Source organism: Peromyscus eremicus, chromosome 11, assembly GCF_949786415.1.
Source record: "Peromyscus eremicus chromosome 11, PerEre_H2_v1, whole genome shotgun sequence".
NCBI classification, from domain to species: Eukaryota; Metazoa; Chordata; class Mammalia; order Rodentia; family Cricetidae; genus Peromyscus; species Peromyscus eremicus.
The window spans coordinates 25,526,745-25,543,595 of NC_081427.1; the positions used below are offsets into that span (position 1 = coordinate 25,526,745).

General features: G+C 46.0%; 1 protein-coding gene across 1 annotated transcript in view; it reads right to left on the reverse strand.

Annotated features, from left to right (window-relative positions):
- Positions 1–16,851, reverse strand: part of Mtmr12 (myotubularin related protein 12) — a 69,374-nt gene that overhangs the window by 25,399 nt on the left and 27,124 nt on the right. The window contains exons 2-7 of the mRNA XM_059276099.1: positions 14,641–14,701; positions 12,522–12,667; positions 11,506–11,578; positions 9,055–9,185; positions 7,607–7,697; positions 3,469–3,598 (exon numbers count right to left, since the gene is read on the reverse strand). Of these exons, the coding sequence (XP_059132082.1) occupies positions 3,469–3,598; positions 7,607–7,697; positions 9,055–9,185; positions 11,506–11,578; positions 12,522–12,667; positions 14,641–14,701 (632 nt within the window). The remainder of the gene's footprint in view (positions 1–3,468; positions 3,599–7,606; positions 7,698–9,054; positions 9,186–11,505; positions 11,579–12,521; positions 12,668–14,640; positions 14,702–16,851) is intronic.

A 16,851-nucleotide genomic window follows, 5' to 3' on the forward strand; every position in this document is an offset into this window, starting at 1 on the left:
CCACTGGTCCTAGCTAAGGCCATCAAGTCAGTAAAAGTCTTAAGACCTTGACTTCTGAAGTTCTGAAATACCTATATTTGATGTGCCTGCCTGAGTGGGTGGCCAGTAAGCTAATCTTTCTTTAGGGATGATCACTAAAGTACAAACATTATATCAGATCAATGGCTTTTAAACTCCAGATGTCCATTAAAAGCACAGGAAAGGATTAGAAAATTATCAAAATCCAGGCCTGACCCCATGCTTACAGAGGAGAAGCGTAAAGCTCTCCGGGAAGGCAGTGGGCTGAAAGCTGCTGCCCTGGAATGCCCTGCGATCAGGGTGGACTGCAGGAGCACCTAAGCTCAGGAGGGATGCAGATCAGTCCTGCCCCACCTGCTCAGTCAGCACCCGCAGGCCCACAAGCTCTGGGGGTGATTGAGATTCCCAACTGTGGGAAGCACTGACTGGACAGTAACTTCCCCACAGGTCACCACTCTAACATCATCTGAGGAGTTCTATAAAGCAGATGTGCCCCTCCACCCCCCCACCACAACCCTCCCCACAAGTTCTAAAACAGTTGCATGTCTTCCCCAATATTCTACAATGCTGGCTCTCTGATTAAGTTTGTCTATCTATCTATCTATCTATCTATCTATCTATCTATCTATCTATCTATCTATCTATTTTTATGTGCGTTGGTGTTTTGCCATGGGTGTCGAATTATAGTCATGAGCTGTCATGTGGGTGCTGGGAATTGAACCCGGGTCCTCGGGAAGAGCAGTCAGTGCTCTTAACCACTGAGCCACCTCTCTAGCCCCTCTGTTAATTTTAGCCTCTGTCCCTGAGCAGTGCGGAAGAGCAGCACACCAGGCACAGGGTGGAGGGTGTTCTCACCTGTCCCACATAACTCGGGTGGATCCCAGGCAGTCTGTTGAGACTATGAGTAACTAGTCCGCCCTCTCTGAAAACGGTCACTTAGGCAGTAGGATGAGTTCAGAGTCAAGGGCCTCTCTCGGGGCATCTCCAGCCTGGGAAGCTGGGTGACCCACTCAGGCACAGCTGTAGTCTGGGAAGGATATGCCCGGGGCAGAGCTGCATCTTGCTGTGTCAGCATTAGCTCAAGGGTCCCTCTGGGAAGCACACCCCCATGGGGTTAAACAGCCTCTTGTATCTCCACAAGGAGGTGGAAGGAAGGAAGGATTTTAGGAGTGAACTGAAAGGGGGGCAATGGCTGTGGCACCTGAGCGGCCAGTTCTGACAACGCAGTTTCTCATTCTTACCCAGACTGCCTGGGGGAGGGGTCATCTGAGACACCCGGATATAAAAAGCGCTATAAACCCACACTATTTTATGCGGCTGTCAGCAGCGTGCTAGGAAGCTATGTTCCCAAATGATAAGAGTCGAGTTTCTAAAAACAGATCCACAGAGTCATCCTTTAAAAATGTAGGCCAGATCACTCCCTGCCTCTGCTCAAACTCCCCCTCATTGTTCTCAGATTCAAAAAGGATAAATTCTTCTGGAAGCATCCAACCAGTCCCTCTCCTCAACCTCTCCTCCCTTTCCCTGGTGTGCTCCCCCCAGCCCTGGGCCCCTGGCTGCCCCTGCCTACCAGGCTTCTCTGCCTCCCCTTCTCTCGGCTTGGGCCAAAGGCCACTTACTCCCGGGACCTTCCGGATCACCCTCTTCTCCACCACCTCCAGCTCTTCCAGGCTTCTGCCTGATGTGTGTTTCTCTGCAGTTTTGTTTCTATGCTGGTTATTGAACCCAGGGCCTCATACATGACGGGCGAGAGCCCTATCTCATTCAGTGTCTTTCTCAATAGCTCCCTACCTTGAATTTCTTCTGTGCATTACTGTGTGTCTATGAATGCGAGTGTACACGTGCCATGGTGCACGCAGAGTCAGGAGGCAATTCTCAGAAGTCAGTTCTCTACTTCTACCATAGGCTCTGAGAATCAAGCTCAGGATCATGTGGTAAGTAGTTTTACCTGCTAAGCCATCTTTTTTCAGATAGGGTCCATCAGTGAACCTGGAGCTCACCAACTGGCTAGAATGGATGGCCAGCAAGCCCCAGGGACCTTCCATCCTGTCTTCACCTGCCCAGCATTGGGATTACAGGCATACATTTCTTTACACGGGTTCTGGGGATCAAACTGAGGTCCTCACCCTGTGGGGGAAGCACTTTGCCAACTAAGCCATCTTCCCAACTCCACTTTTTCTTTTTTGAGACAAGGTTTCTCTGTGTAACAGCCCTGTCTGTCCTAGAACTAGCTCTGTAGACCAGGCTACCCTCAAATTCACAGAGATTCACGTGCCTCTGCCTCCCAAGTGCTGGGATTAAAGGTGTGCGCCACCACGGCCCACCTCCAACCCCACTTTTCAGTGTCAGTGTCCTAATAGATGCGTTAAAGATTTCTGTTAAAGATTTCTGTTGGGAAGAGTGGAGGCATGGCTCAGTGGCCCGCGCTTCCGGGCACGCACAAGGCTGAGGTGGCTGTCTCCCACATCACTAACAAACAATAACAGGAAAAGCCAGGGCTGAAACAAGGAAGCTTTACACACTTGATGGGAGAGCCAAACGGCACCACATCTGGGGCAGCTAGTCTGGTCATTCCTCAACAGCTAAACACAGTCAATCCCTCGTTCCGGCACTGCATTAGATTACATACTGAAGAGAAATAGAAAACATATCCTCATAAACACTTCAAATGCTTATGGCAAGTGAATGGATAAATAAAACATGGTATGTCCATACCATGGAATATCATTTGACATTAAAAAGAAAAAGCCAGAGGTGTTGGTGCACATCTGTGCTGGATACTCGGGAGACTGAAGCAGGAAGATCTTAGTGGGTTAATTAGTGAGTTCGAGACCCACCTAGGTGCCACAGAAAGACCCTGTCTCAAAACAAACAAACAAACAAACACACGGCAGTCATAAAAGACCACCTATCCTATGTTTTATTTATAAAAAGTGTCCAAACAGGCAAATGTATGATTTGCTTAGGAATTGGCACAGGGAGGAGAACTGAGGAGAAATGAGGGTAACTGTTAATTTGGGGTTTCTTTACTAGATGATGGAAACGTTCCAAAACTTACGGTGATGATAATCACACAATGTCAACACATTCAAACACAGTGTGGGGGGCTAGAGAGATGGCTCAGGGGTTAGTTTTTGTTTTGTTTTGAGACAGGGTCTCTTTACATAGCCCTGGCTGTCATGGAACTCGCTATGTAGACCAGGCTTGCCGCAAACACAGAGATCCACCTCTTTCTGCCTGTGAGCCACTCTAATAAATCGTGTGTGTGTGTGTGTGTGTGTGTGTGTGTGTGTGTGTGTGTGTGTGTGTGTATGTGTATGTGTATCCCAATGCTCCTAATATATGATCTAAGGCCATCTTCTGGCCTCCAAGGGCACCCATAGACACATATGCACATCCTCACACACATATGCACATAACTAATGGTGAGAGCCAACATGGAGAGCTTACCTGTCACAGATTCTGTAGCCTTCATTCACATTCACTGTTTTGTACTTCACACTACCCTTGGTCCGCTCCAGCTCCCAACACCAGTCTTTAGGTGTGTCAAACATTACAGTGTGGTTCTTGGGATCAGTGGCTAAGAAAAAAAATTAGCACACAGTCAAGTCTTTGTACGACACTGGTATTTTGTTCATGTGGACACACATAAGCTCTGAACCCAATTTATTACACTGAGTGTTTTTATCTAAGAAGAATAAATTCACAGTTTAATTGTTCCATTTTTCTGTCATTAATCCAAAAACTGTAATGGAAAGTTTACTGAAATTTTCATTACATTTACATATTTTGTATGGGGGAAGGGAGCACAGCATGCCTGTCACAGTGCACATATGTTGGTCTGAGGACAACATGAAGGAGTCAGCTCTCCTCTCACCGTGTGGGTGCTGGGGATTCAACTCAGTTGTCATGTCTGGAGGCAAGCACGTTTACCTGCTGAGTCCTCACACTGGTCCATGCTGTCTCTTCATAGTGGAGAAAAGGAGTTGTTTCTAAAGTTCATTATTTTATGTGTATCTGTTTCTGTACGGCCAGAGTGTGTGGGAAACTGTGGAGTCTGGAAAATGGTGCTGGAGCCCCTGGAGCTGGAGTTACAGGCAGTTGTGAGCCACCCAACATGGGTGCTAAGGACTGAACTGGGTCCTCGGGGAAAGCAGCATGCAGTCTTAGCTACTACTAAGCCATCCCTCCAGCCCCAAGAGGTTATTCTTGTTCCATTCCTTGCAAAAGCAATTTCTAGCTCGATTTTCAGTCATCTGCCCATGACATAATTTATATAAAACAAAAATTCTGTGAAGCACTGAAAGATGGGCTTGGCACCAAAGCTAAGAAATGAAGTATTTTTAGCCCTACCACATGTGTATAACATGGCACACTGATTAGAATAGCATGTCTGATTCCGGAATGTAAATCTTTCCTCAGTTTGTGATGTGCTGCTGAGAGCGGCCTGTCCAGGATGGCACTCGGTTACTGAAAGCCATCAACAGATCAGAGAGTCACAGTGGAGGAAGTGGCCAATAGCCAAGGCCTGCATCATGGTAACAGGAACTTTGGCTACAAAATCAGCACTGTTAGAACAAAATGTCCAGAAGTGCTGCCCAAAGCTCAGCAGAAACGGCTGTGGCCTTTCTCCAGGCCATCACTGACTGCTGGAAGTGACATGCACATCGAAAAACCCCAACTTCCTAGAAAATAAGTGTTTGGTAAAACGACCCCACCTGCTTCTGTTAAATAAAACAAAATTACAGTAACAGTAGTTAGAACAATGACAATAGTAAATGTGTACATAAGTTGAATATTCCTAATCTAAAAAGAAAAAAGAAAAATCTGAAATTTCTTGACTGCCAATGTGATCTCTCAAGTGGAAAATTCCACACGAGACCTCAGGCCACAGTCAAAGCACAGACACATTAAAAGTATTGTATAACCAGGCAGTGGTGGTTCATGCCTTTAATCCCAGCACTTGGGAGATGGAGACAGAGACAGGTGGATCTCTGAGTTTGAGGGCAGCCTGGTTTAAAAGCAGGTTCCAAGACAGCCAGGGCCACACACAGAAACTCTGGGGGAAGGGGGAGTGTAAGTGAGCTAGAAAATCTGCTCCATGGTTAAGAGCACTGGCTGTTCCTTCAGACTACCAGGATTCAATTTCTAACATCTACACAGCAGCTCCTAACTGTCTCTAGCTCCAGTCTCAGGAGATCCAATGTCCTCCTCTGGTCACAACAGATAACAAGCACACATGTGGTACATGCATTCATGCAAGCAAGCAATCATACACATAAAAATAAATAAATCAAAAAAGATACATAAGACAGGAACAGTATCATACCTATAATGTCAACATTTAGATGGCTAAAGTAGGATCTTGAGTTTAAGGGCAGCCTGAGCTACATACTGGAACCCTGCCTCAACTCAGGTCACAGGGCCTTTACCTGATGAGCATCTCAGCCTTCTTCTCAACAAACTGGCAAACACTCAGCATTGTAAATAATATTCATTCCTCCCATCCCCTCCACTTACACACAGGGTGTTACTCTGTGTGCACTGGTAGGCCTGGCATGTTTTCTTTTATCAAGCCAGACTACTAGAGTGCTTTTGGGTTTTTTGTTTTTTTTTTTTCCCCTGGAGCTGAGGACCGAACCCAGGGCCTTGCGCTTGCTAGGCAAGTGCTCTACCACTAAGCTAAATCCCCAACTCCAAATTTTTCTTCTTCTTCTTCTTTTTTTTTGATTTTTCGAGACAGGGTTTCTCTGTGTAGCTTTGCGCATTTCCTGGAACTCACTCTGTAGACCAGGCTGGCCTCGAACTCACAGAGATCCGCCTGCCTCTGCCTCCGAGTGCTGGGATTAAAGGCGTGTTCCACCACCAAGCGCTTTTCTTATGAACAAATGCCTTGTGTCCACCAAACATCTACTATATATTATTCTCTCTTTATTTCAAACTTTAAATATATGGTATCCTCTAGAATCTTAATTAAAACTCAAGTATATTTATGTAGAAAAAAAGAACCCAGAGACAAATAGAGTTATTTTAAATTTTGTCTCAATTTTGTTTTTCCAATAGTTCACCTTTCCAGTATAACATTGATTTTACCTTTTCTTAATTCATAAAAATTAAAGTCCGGGCTGGAGAGATGGCTCAGAGGTTAAGAGCACCGACTATTCTTCCAGAGGTCCTGAGTTCAATTCCCAGCATCCACATGGTGGCTCACAACCATCTGTAATGAGATCTGGCACCCTCTTCTGTGTACATAATAAATAAATAAATCTTAAAAAAAATTGAAGTCCACTTGTGTGTGTACACTCGCATACACATGTGGGCACCAGAGGTTGACACCAGGTATGTTTCTCTACTGCTCTCCGACTTATTGTTGAGGTAGTGCCCCTCACTGAACCTAGACCTCGCTCTTTTGGCTAGACTGGCTGGCCAGAAAGCTCCCACAATCTGTTTCTGCCAGCAGACCTGGGGCTCCAGACATGCACCACTGCACCTGTCTTTTACATGGATGCCAGGAATTGAAACTCTTCATGCCTGCACAGCAGACATTTTTACCCACCATGCCATCTCTCTAGCCCCTGATTTGACTTTTCATAAGTAACCACACAAATAATTCATTGCAACGTGAAAGCAAACAGACCTAAAAGATCAGTTAAGCAAAGATCTCAGGAAAAGAAGAGAACTCCTGAATGAATCATGTATTAGATGCTTGCAACCAAATGCATGTTGTTGTTCAGGGAGTGTCCTGGTTGGTTTTATGTCAACTTGACACAAGCTACATTCATCTGAAAAGAGGGAACCTCAATTGATAAACTGCCTCCCTAAGATCAGGCTGGAGGACATTTTCTTAATTAGTGATTGATGAGGGCAGGTCCAGCCCATGGTGGGTGGTGCCATCCCTGGGCTGGTGGTCCTGGGTCCTAGAAGAGAGCAGGCTGAGCAAGGCACAGGAAGCAAGCCAGTAAACAGCTCTCTTCCATGGACTCTGCATCAGCTCCTGTCTTCAGGTTCCTGCCCTGTTTGAGTTCCTGTCCTGACTTCCTTCAGTGATGGACTACGATTTGGAAGTGTAATAAAATAAACCCTTTCCTCCCCAGCTTGCTTTTGGTCATGGTGTTTCATCATAGCAATGGTAACCTAACTAAGACAGGGAGGATGCAGATACTTTGAGAGATTAGACATTCCTGGAGGAAGCAGGTCCCTGCAGTGTGTCTGCCAAAGTTATGTCTGGTTTCTGTTTCCTTCTTCTTTTTCTATTTCCTGTCCCTCACCAGGAGGTGAACAGCCTTCAAGCTGTTCCACAAGCACATGGGCCAAGCCACCATGGAGTGAACCCTCTCAACGGTGAACCTTTTCTGTCTTCCCTTTTCTGGCATGTATTTGGTCATAGTGATACAAACTCATTAAGATGGGGTTTCCCTTCCTGGCTACAGAGGAGAAGAGAAAGGAACCTTCTGGGGCTGGGGACACTTGCTGGGAATCCCAGCATTCAGGAGATCAAGGCAGGAAGTTCCTGAGTTTGAGAGACAAAACCAAAAATGAATAGGAAGGATCCTGACTATTCAGCAACAATAGCTCCGAAGAGACTTACCTGTGCTGTGTACAGCAGCTGCATAGGAAAACAGAAACAGTCTTTTCAGCAGTTTAGGAGCTTGGGTGTGATGGATTATGCCACTGACAATCTAGAGAAGAAAGGACCAATGGATACTGTCATGCTTCTCATAGATCAGCGCTAAGAAAAGCAGGCACCAATTCTGTTCTCTATCACACTAATGGGCTCTGGGGACAACACAACCCTTGCTGAACTTGGATCTATGAGTAGGCTCTTGGAGTAGTGCCAGAGCAACAGAATACTATTTTGTCATGCTTTCTAAGAGCTCTGAATTTCTAGGGAAAATTTAAAACACAGTCTAATTTCCCCAAAACCAAGAGTTAAAAATCTCAACTGCCCTATGAGGTCAGGCCCAAATATCCAACATGCCCAAGACTCACAATTGATAACAGAATAAGCAGTACACTTAGCTGACTCACTTTTGGCTCCTCTAGACAACGGAGGAATGGGGCCAGGCATGTAGCTCAGTTAGTAGTGTGCTTACCTAGCATGCACAAAGCTCTAGTAGCACATGCTTATAGTCCCAGCACTCAGGAGGCAGAGGGAGGAGGAGCAAAGCTTCAAGGCCAGCCTGGGCTACACAAGACCTTGTCTCAAAAGGAAAAAAAAGAAATCCATCACTGTGCTCTCTATCTATTGTGCTAATCAAAAGTATGTTTTGATAAATGACTAAAGTAACTGTTCAAAAGGAAATGCTTTGTTTCTCAGGGAGTTTTCTCTATCTACAGCTTTCTCTGCCTGCTCAGAATAGATACTACAATCACACTTACTATTCTAACTGAACTACCATACTATCTCAAAGAAAATGAAGGCATTACCCACAGCGTGCATAATTCATTGCACATAAGACAGTATAAGCAAACTGGCTTCTTGTTGGGCTTTCCCTAACGCGAGCACCAAGAGAGGGGCAAGTTTGAGACCTTCACTGTCTCAGCAAGAAAAAACCTTGGAAATTATAATGAATCACAGCAAACTGGTACAGCCATTTCCTGACCACAACTTGATGTGTCCACCAGGAAATGATGCTTAATCTTTACAGGGGCACCTAGTGACCGGACTTTGCTCATGGAACAACTGCTGTTTCGTAGAGGTAAACACACAGATTCTCAGGAGCTGGAAGTCAGCACCGTGTGTGAGGCAGACTGGAGAGGAAGGGCCAGCCTTAGCTGTCTTTTCCTCCCTGTTCCCCAGCAGACCCTGACGTCACTCATCACCTCCCACTCACCCTTTAGTAGCTCTAGGTAACCAGCACTATGGTGCTTGTCCCAACTATCTCTCACACACTAGTCCAAGAATGAGATTACAGCTTCATCTTCTGAGTGAAAGGCTCCCTTCCACCTCCAGGCAATGTAAGCAAAACCTACAGTCAGTAGGGGAAACCCTGATGGGAACGGGAAATAAACCTAAAAACACATGCAACTAGTTACCCTTTTGACTTCCTCTTCCTTTGTGTACCTCAGACAAAAGTGTAGCACCCGCAGATCTTTGCAGTGGATAACAAGCTTCTCGGGGTATTTCTTCAGTTGTCCAAACAGAGGTTTCTTTTTCTCATCAAACACTACAGATCAATGATGAAATCATGAGTAGAAATGAATGTTACATGGCAACAAATTCACGCTAAAGGAACAGGTAGACTGTTAGCTTCCAAGGGCAGAAGTCCCTCCCACAAGTATTCGTTTTTTTGTTTTTTTGTGACTGTTTTGTTTGTTTGTTTGTTTTGGGATTTTCAAGACAGGGTTTCTCTGGGTAAGTCTGGTTGTTCTGGATCTAAGTTTTTAGATCAGACTGGCCTCGAACTCTGAGATCCACCTGCCTCTGCCTCTAAGGTGCTGGGATTAAAGGTGTGTACCACCACGTTGGGCTTCTAGCAGGATTCTTTATTCCTCAGGAATAAGCCTAAAACTCAAATGGACAGAGCAGACTCCAACAGCCTGAAGAAAGCCCAGCTCTGATGGGCCTGAGAGACAGCAGCTAATTGTGTGCCCTTATAAACTCTGGCTGAAGATCAGAGAAAACAAGCCACTAGATTAAATACAGATGCCAGGGGGTGGTGACACACACCTTTAATCCTAGCACTCGGGAGGCAGAGATCTGTCTGGACCTCTGTGAGTTCAAAACCACCCTAGACTACAGGAGATTGACTCAGTCTAAAAGAGAAACAGAGCCAGGCATGGTGACACACATCTTTAGTCACAGGACTTGAAATCTCATGCCTTTGCTTGGGAAGCACACACGCCTTTAATCTCAGGAAGTAATGGCTGGGTGGAGAAAAGTATACAAGGCTCAGGAGACAGGAACTGAAGTTTTTCAGGCTGAGGAGTCCTAGAGGTAAGACGAGGCAGTGGCTTGTTCCTTTGTCTCTCTGATCCGTAGGCAAATTTTATTAGGGAACACAAATATATCACCACACAGCTATGAGCACTTCCTGCTCTTCCAAAGGACCAGAGTTCAGTTCCTAGCATCCATGTCAGGCAGTTCACAACGGCCTGTAACTCCAGCTCCAGGGAACTGGATACCCTCTTCTGACCTCTGCTCACACACACGTGCACACACACTAAATAAACCTTGGGTCCAGGGAGATAGCTCAGTGGTTAAGAGCACTTGCTGCTCTTGCAGAAGAGAGGGTTGCTTTCAGCACAAACATGAAGGGAGGCTCACAACCATGTGTAACTCCAGTTCTAGGAGACCCAACACCCTCTTTGGCCTCCTCAGGCACGGGCATGCATGTGGTGTACATATATATATAGGCAAACACTCATACATATAAAACTTAAAAATAAATAAATACTTAAAAAGGAAAAGCTGCCAAACTGCAAAAGTTGAGCTCATAAAGGATGGAAGGGAGAGTGTTGGGGATACAGTTTCATGCTGGCCAACTCCTACATTTATGGCTAGAGTCTCTCTTAACATTTCCACCCCTGCTCCAGAGCCTGGACTCACTCAGCACCTACTGGGGTTGAGAATACCATACGTGGCCGAACAATTTCTGAAAACATCCAAAAGAAAACAGAGTGAGGTTTGGAAGGGCAATCTTACTAAGTCAGCAGAAAAGATATCCTAATATACAATCAAGTTTTTTTTTAGACAAGGTTTCTGTCCTGGAACTCACTTTATAGACCAGGCTAGCTTCAAACTCAGAGATCCACCTACCTCTGCCTTCTGGGATTGAAGGTATGCACCATCACACCTGGCTCAGGTTTTTCTTTTCTTTTTTTTTTCTTTAAATTTCCCTTGTGTATACTCACTGAACATAATACTATGTTTTCTAAGGACACTGTCATACAAGCATTTAATGTGTGTCAAGCACATGCCCATTACCTGCATACAATGAACCTTAACTGATCAACATCCCACTCAGAACAGGCTGGTGTGGGGATGAGAAAACAGGCTTCCGGCTGGGTGTGCCGCCTTGCACCTGAAAACTCAGCACTCAGGAGCCAGAGCCAGAGGCAAGAAGATAATGAGTTTGAGGCTAGTGGGCTACATTAAAACAAGCAAACAAGCAAACTGTCTCCCCCCAAACCCCTGTCCACCAAAAAAAGAGGTGAGTCAATGAGTAAAGGACTTATCACTAAGCCCGATGACCTGAGTTCGATCCCCAGGACCCACAGGTGGAAGCTCCTGCATGTTGTCCGCTGACCCCCATGTGCATACTCACACAAATCTTAAAAGAGTGAGATAGAGAAGAGGATCCAAGCCCAGCTTGGTTTACTTCTACCCAAGGAAGCCTGGGTAACTACTCTATGCTGCACTTACCATTCACAAAGCTGCTTTACATACGGTAACTTAAGTAACACAGTTAAACAGACTGTATGAATATCATCATTATTGCTATATATTCTGAGGCAGGCAAAGTAACAAGGGAAGGAGACACTCACCTCCATAAATCTGATCCACACAGTGAAGTGGAACATCATTTGCTCCCACAATCTTATTCTTAAACTGAGTTTCCTAAAAAGAAAAAAAAAAAATCAAAAGAAATAACTGTGACTCCTTTCAATAAACTCAGATGTTCATAGCAAAGCAAATCACTGTTCTCCACTGTACACTGAAAAAGACATCTCCCTCATGCCCCCAAGGAAGGGATGCTGCAGTACATGTGAGAAAATCTCCTGAGCACCAGCTAATTCAGTCCAGGGAGAACATGCCACTTCTGGGCTGCACCGAGGAAACCCACTCACTGTGCACTAAAACTCAAGTGCAGACGTAACCGTAGTCCTTCTGCACACAGTGCAGACAGGTGGAGACAAGCTACCTGGGCAGCTTTGAGAAGCACTGCGAGAGTCAAGTGTTTGGCAAAGCTGTCTTTGCTCAGCTCTAGGAGCCAAGCCCTGCAGTGGACAGCGGTGCTGGGGACCAGCCTGAGAGTAGCAACAGTGCTGCTTTATGCGAAGCAAAGGGGTCCAGGGCAGCTGGCACACGGGGGTCAGGCGGGCCCCGTGGGGTTCCCACCGGGTGTAGTGCTGTCCAGCCCTCCTCTACTGCTCCCTCCTAAGTAGTCACAAGTCTCACAACAACACTGCAACTAGGTTCGGATCAAACAGAAACAACCTCAGACCCCAGTTCCCGAATCTGTGAAAGAGCTTAGTAGAGGGGAACATGAGGAACTGGACATGGTGGGAGAGGTTGGACAACAAGTGACTCATGCTGTGCTGAATTCAGAAGCAATCGGGGAAGAGTTGACGATGTCAGCTCGGAAGGGCAACAGCAAGCACGAAGCACAGGTGGGGATTTCTAGGAGGTCCTCCTGGTGGCATGAGCCCCTGCAGGGCAAGGGCAGGCCGCTGACGGAGAGGCTGGCCTCTGCTTGTGTGGGGAGGAGAAAGGCTGTAGGGGCAGGCACCGGGTCCCAGCGGCACTTCCCTACCACTCAGCAAGCGCAGCTCATACGTACACCACCGTTGTCCAGGGCGGAGTCCTCATCCCCCAAGAAGGCGATCTTGAAGTCAGTGCAGACCAGTCTCCCGTAGACGCCACTCAGACAGGAGTCTTCCTGGACGTATTTCATGACTATGCTGGCTTCACAGAGCAGTTGTTCACCTGATGGAGACACAGCAGCTCTCCTCAGAGGCCTTGGGGAACCCACGGAACCGTTTTCTCACGGTGTACAGAAGGACAAACCCACAGTCCAGCCCACTCCAGAGGGGCAGGGACTGCAAAGGGAGGAGCGGAAGGGAAGTGGAGCAGAGAACCAAATGGCCCAGACACACTTCATGCTGGGACTTCTCTGACCTCTCACAAGCTCAAGCCTCTCCTCTCTCCTTTGCTTGGAGACAGGGTCTCACTAGATTACACAGTCTGGCTTTGAGTTCACTGTGTAGCCTGAGCTGGCTGCCTTGACTCATAGTAATCCTCCTGCCTCAGCCTCCCAAGTGCTGGTGGGATGAGAGCTGTGTCTCCTTCACCTGCCTTTCAGCTACCTTCTCTAGTGTAGATCTTGATGTTTTTATTACTCTGACAGTAGGTGTCCCACGATACTAGAAGTGGAACAAAGGCGGGCAGGCAGGCCGCAGGGCCGGGATTCAGACTCGGCCCCTTTTTCTGTGTAAGCCAGGGCTTCTGTGCAGCTTCCTCAGATGACAGGGGTGCTGGCTCATGTCGGAGGATGAGAGGGAAACGGAGGTCATGAGGTGAGGGGACACAGTCTCTCTTTCTTAGTTCAAAGCATTTCCTCTCGAGTGCCACCCCACCCCCACCCCGCTCCATCTGCAGGCACCCAGCCCACATTAGAAGCTATAGTTCCTGAAGACAGACTCCATAGCCCAAAGCACTAGGGTGGAGCCAGGGGAGCCTCTGCTCCCCAGAAGCAGAGAAAACCTGCTGGTGTCTGGGTGAGGACAAGAAGAGACAGACAACTAGGAAATAAGAGTCAACTTTGCAACAACAACAACAACAACAACGGGATTTTCTTGTCATCTGACAGATAACCGCCTTCCCCTAGGGCCTCCCTCTGGCTTTCTTCACCTCTGAATTCACTTGTTGGTTAAAAATTCATTTGATCTAGTTTTTAATCCCAGCACTTGGGAAGCAGAGCCAGGCGGATCTCTGTGAGCTCGAGGCCAGCCTGGTCTACAGAGTAAGTTCCAGGACAGGCACCAAAACTACACAGAGAAACCCTGTCTCGGAAAAAAAAAGATTCATTTGATCTACTTTTTAATCCCAGCACGTGGAAGGCAGAGGCAGGCAGATCTTCGAGGTCAGCCTGGTCTACAAAGTGATTTCCAGGACAGCCAGGATTCCACAGAGAAACCCTGTCTTGGAGGTGTGGGGGAGGGGTAATAAAAAGTCAGGCATCCTTGTTACAGGAAAACACACATTACAAGGAAAAGAAAACCCTCTGAAACGGGACACAGCATGCACGTCTGTGAGCCCAGGACTCAGGAGAGGCAGCAGAAGGGTCACAAATCCCAGCCAGCCTGAGCTGTGTGAAACCCAGTTTCAAAATAAACAAAACACTTAAAAAGAAAGGATTTTTATACAGTTGGCAACATTTTCCACATAAGAGGGAGATATGCCACCAAGAGGTCTCTGTTCTTGAACTCAGAAGTGATACACCAGCAGACAGATGGGTGAGGCTCCCACCACCAGTCCTGGAGGCCCAGGCAGCTGTGAGATCTGAAAGCAACTATGGACAGAGGCAATGGGAAGTACATGCAGACTACGGGATTCTTCCAGGGACTAGGATTTTCTTGAGTGGAGACCAGAAATACTGGACAAAGTCAAGTAGGACACCCTCAGAAAGGCTTCACTGACTTGTGAAAGAAGTGAGAATTTCCCATTTATTCCCATCAGGTTGGAGGAAAGGGAAACAAGGAAAATTCCTTCCAAATGTTGTAACACCCTGAGCCAGGTGTGTGGTTACTGAAGACCTTGACCTCTTTATTAGGATACATCATCACTATTCTGTGCCAGAGGATGAGAACAAAAGAGTTTATAATAGCAACGCTAGGGATGACGTAATCGATCTCTGGCCTTGAGCTGAGTGTGAGATATGATGCTAACATGACCGTTACCTGGCAACAAGTGAAGAGAGACTTCCTTCTGCGTTAATTCCTTTTCAGTTGTGTGGATTTCCTAAAAATAAATAAATAAACAAATAAATACAAAAGCAAAAGGTCACGATTTTCTTTTATTAAGGGCCCAAAATAACAATAAAGGCACGCTTTTAGAACACATATTAAACTACCACCTCTGCTCAGGACGTTTATGTTGATTTAATAAGCTACTGTTATTACATTTATTTACTGTGTATGTATAGACATACAAGCACAGGCACGTGCCACTGTGTGCATGTGTGTGTGTGGGGGGGTCAGAGAACAAGTGGTAGGAGCTGGATTTCTCCTTCTACCATGTAAGGGATCAAACAAGTACATTATTCACTAAACTACCTCACTGGCCTTTAACAAGCTACTCTTAAATGCACATTTAGGGAGCCGGAGCTGTTGCCTAACATGCATAAATCCCCAGCATGAAAAACAAAAGCAAGCAAACAAACAAAAGCAGGACGTAGAGAGAGGACTCCCTCAGTAAAGTACTTGCTGCATGAGCATATGAGGATCTAAACTCAGTCGCCAACACTCGTGTAAAAGCTGGGCACAGCAGCGTGCACCTGCAATCCCAACACTGGGAAAGCAGAGACAGGGGGATCCCTGAGGCTCACTGGCTAGCTAGTCTAGCCAAACAGGCTCAGTGAGAGACTGTCTCAAAAATAACAAGGAGGGCAACTAATAAGGGCCTCCATAAGCACACACATGCACATGTACCTGCATATATGTATACATATACAAACAGGATGTGGCAGAACATGCCGGTAAAAACAGCACTCAAAGAGGTGGGGGCAGGAGGATCAAGAAGTTCAAGGTCATTCTTGGCTGTATAGCAAATATGAGGCCAGATTGGGCTAAATGAGACTGTCTTAAAAAAAAAAAAACACAGCTGGGTGGTGGTGGCACACATCTTAATCCCGCACTCAGGAGGCAGAGGCAGGCAGATCTCTTTGAGTTCAAGGCCAGCCTGGTCTACAGAGTGAGTTCTAGGACAGGTTCCAAAGCTACATAGAGAAACCGTCTCAAAAAACCAAAAATAAATAAATAAATAAATAAATAAATAAATAAAGGTATCTTTTAAATAAAAGTGGACAGAAAATTCCAGTAAGTTTTATTGATAGTGTATTAAAATAGATTTTAAGATTTATATCTATTACTTATCCCAAACAGAAAGGCAGAGGTAGGCATCCCTTATATGAAGGAACAAGTTAAAATGACATCTAGGCAAAGAAACATAACCCAGACACAGATTCAGGAAGCAAAAGGAGACATGTCAGAGAATAAGGCCCTCTCTCTCCAAAGAAAACCAAGGGTTAAAAGCAAGAGATACTGAGTCATCTTAGGGAAAAAAAAGTCTAGTCTATCTCTAAAAGACAAACAGAAGAACACAGGACAGTATGTAGTCAGTACAGATAAAATATCTGTAACAGACAGAGGAACACAGGACAGTATGTAGTCAGTACAGATAAAATATCTGTAACAGACAGAGGAACACAGGACAGTATGTAGTCAGTACAGATAAAATATCTGTAACAGACAGAGGAACACAGGACAGTATGTAGTCAGTACAGACAAAATATCTATAACAGACAGAGGAACACAGGACAGTATGTAGCCTGTACAGATCCTACTACTCTATGTAGCATACTAAGTTAGGACTCAGTGAAGACACCTGCAATATCCACTGTCCACTCCAAGTGACTTAAAACCACAAGATGTTGCCCCGAGTTGCAATCACTTCTGCTAGAGAATCAACGCCTGGCTCAATGTCGGTTTTTCAATATCTATCCTCATGTCCCTCTATTTTGTGTTCAGCGTTTATTGGATGTTCAAGGATAATTTGTAAAATTGAATGAGTGATGCTTGCTCCTTTGCTAAGTAGTGACTTAGTACAAACATCTGTTAACATGACAGGAGACTAAGCTTCCTAGTGAAGTCAGCCAAGTCATCTAAGAAGTATTCGTACCAAAACACCGAATCTCAAACACACCTGTAATCCAAGGCTCGAGAGGCAGAGAGATTGTATGTTCGAACAGCATGAGCTACACAAGGAAGTCTAGGTCAGCCTGGGATACGGAGTGAGACCCAGCCAAGGGCAGATGGGTAGAAGAAGAAGCAGGGAAGGAGGAAGGAAAAGGGCAGGCTGGTGGTGCAAGCCTGTGACCCCAGTCACTCATT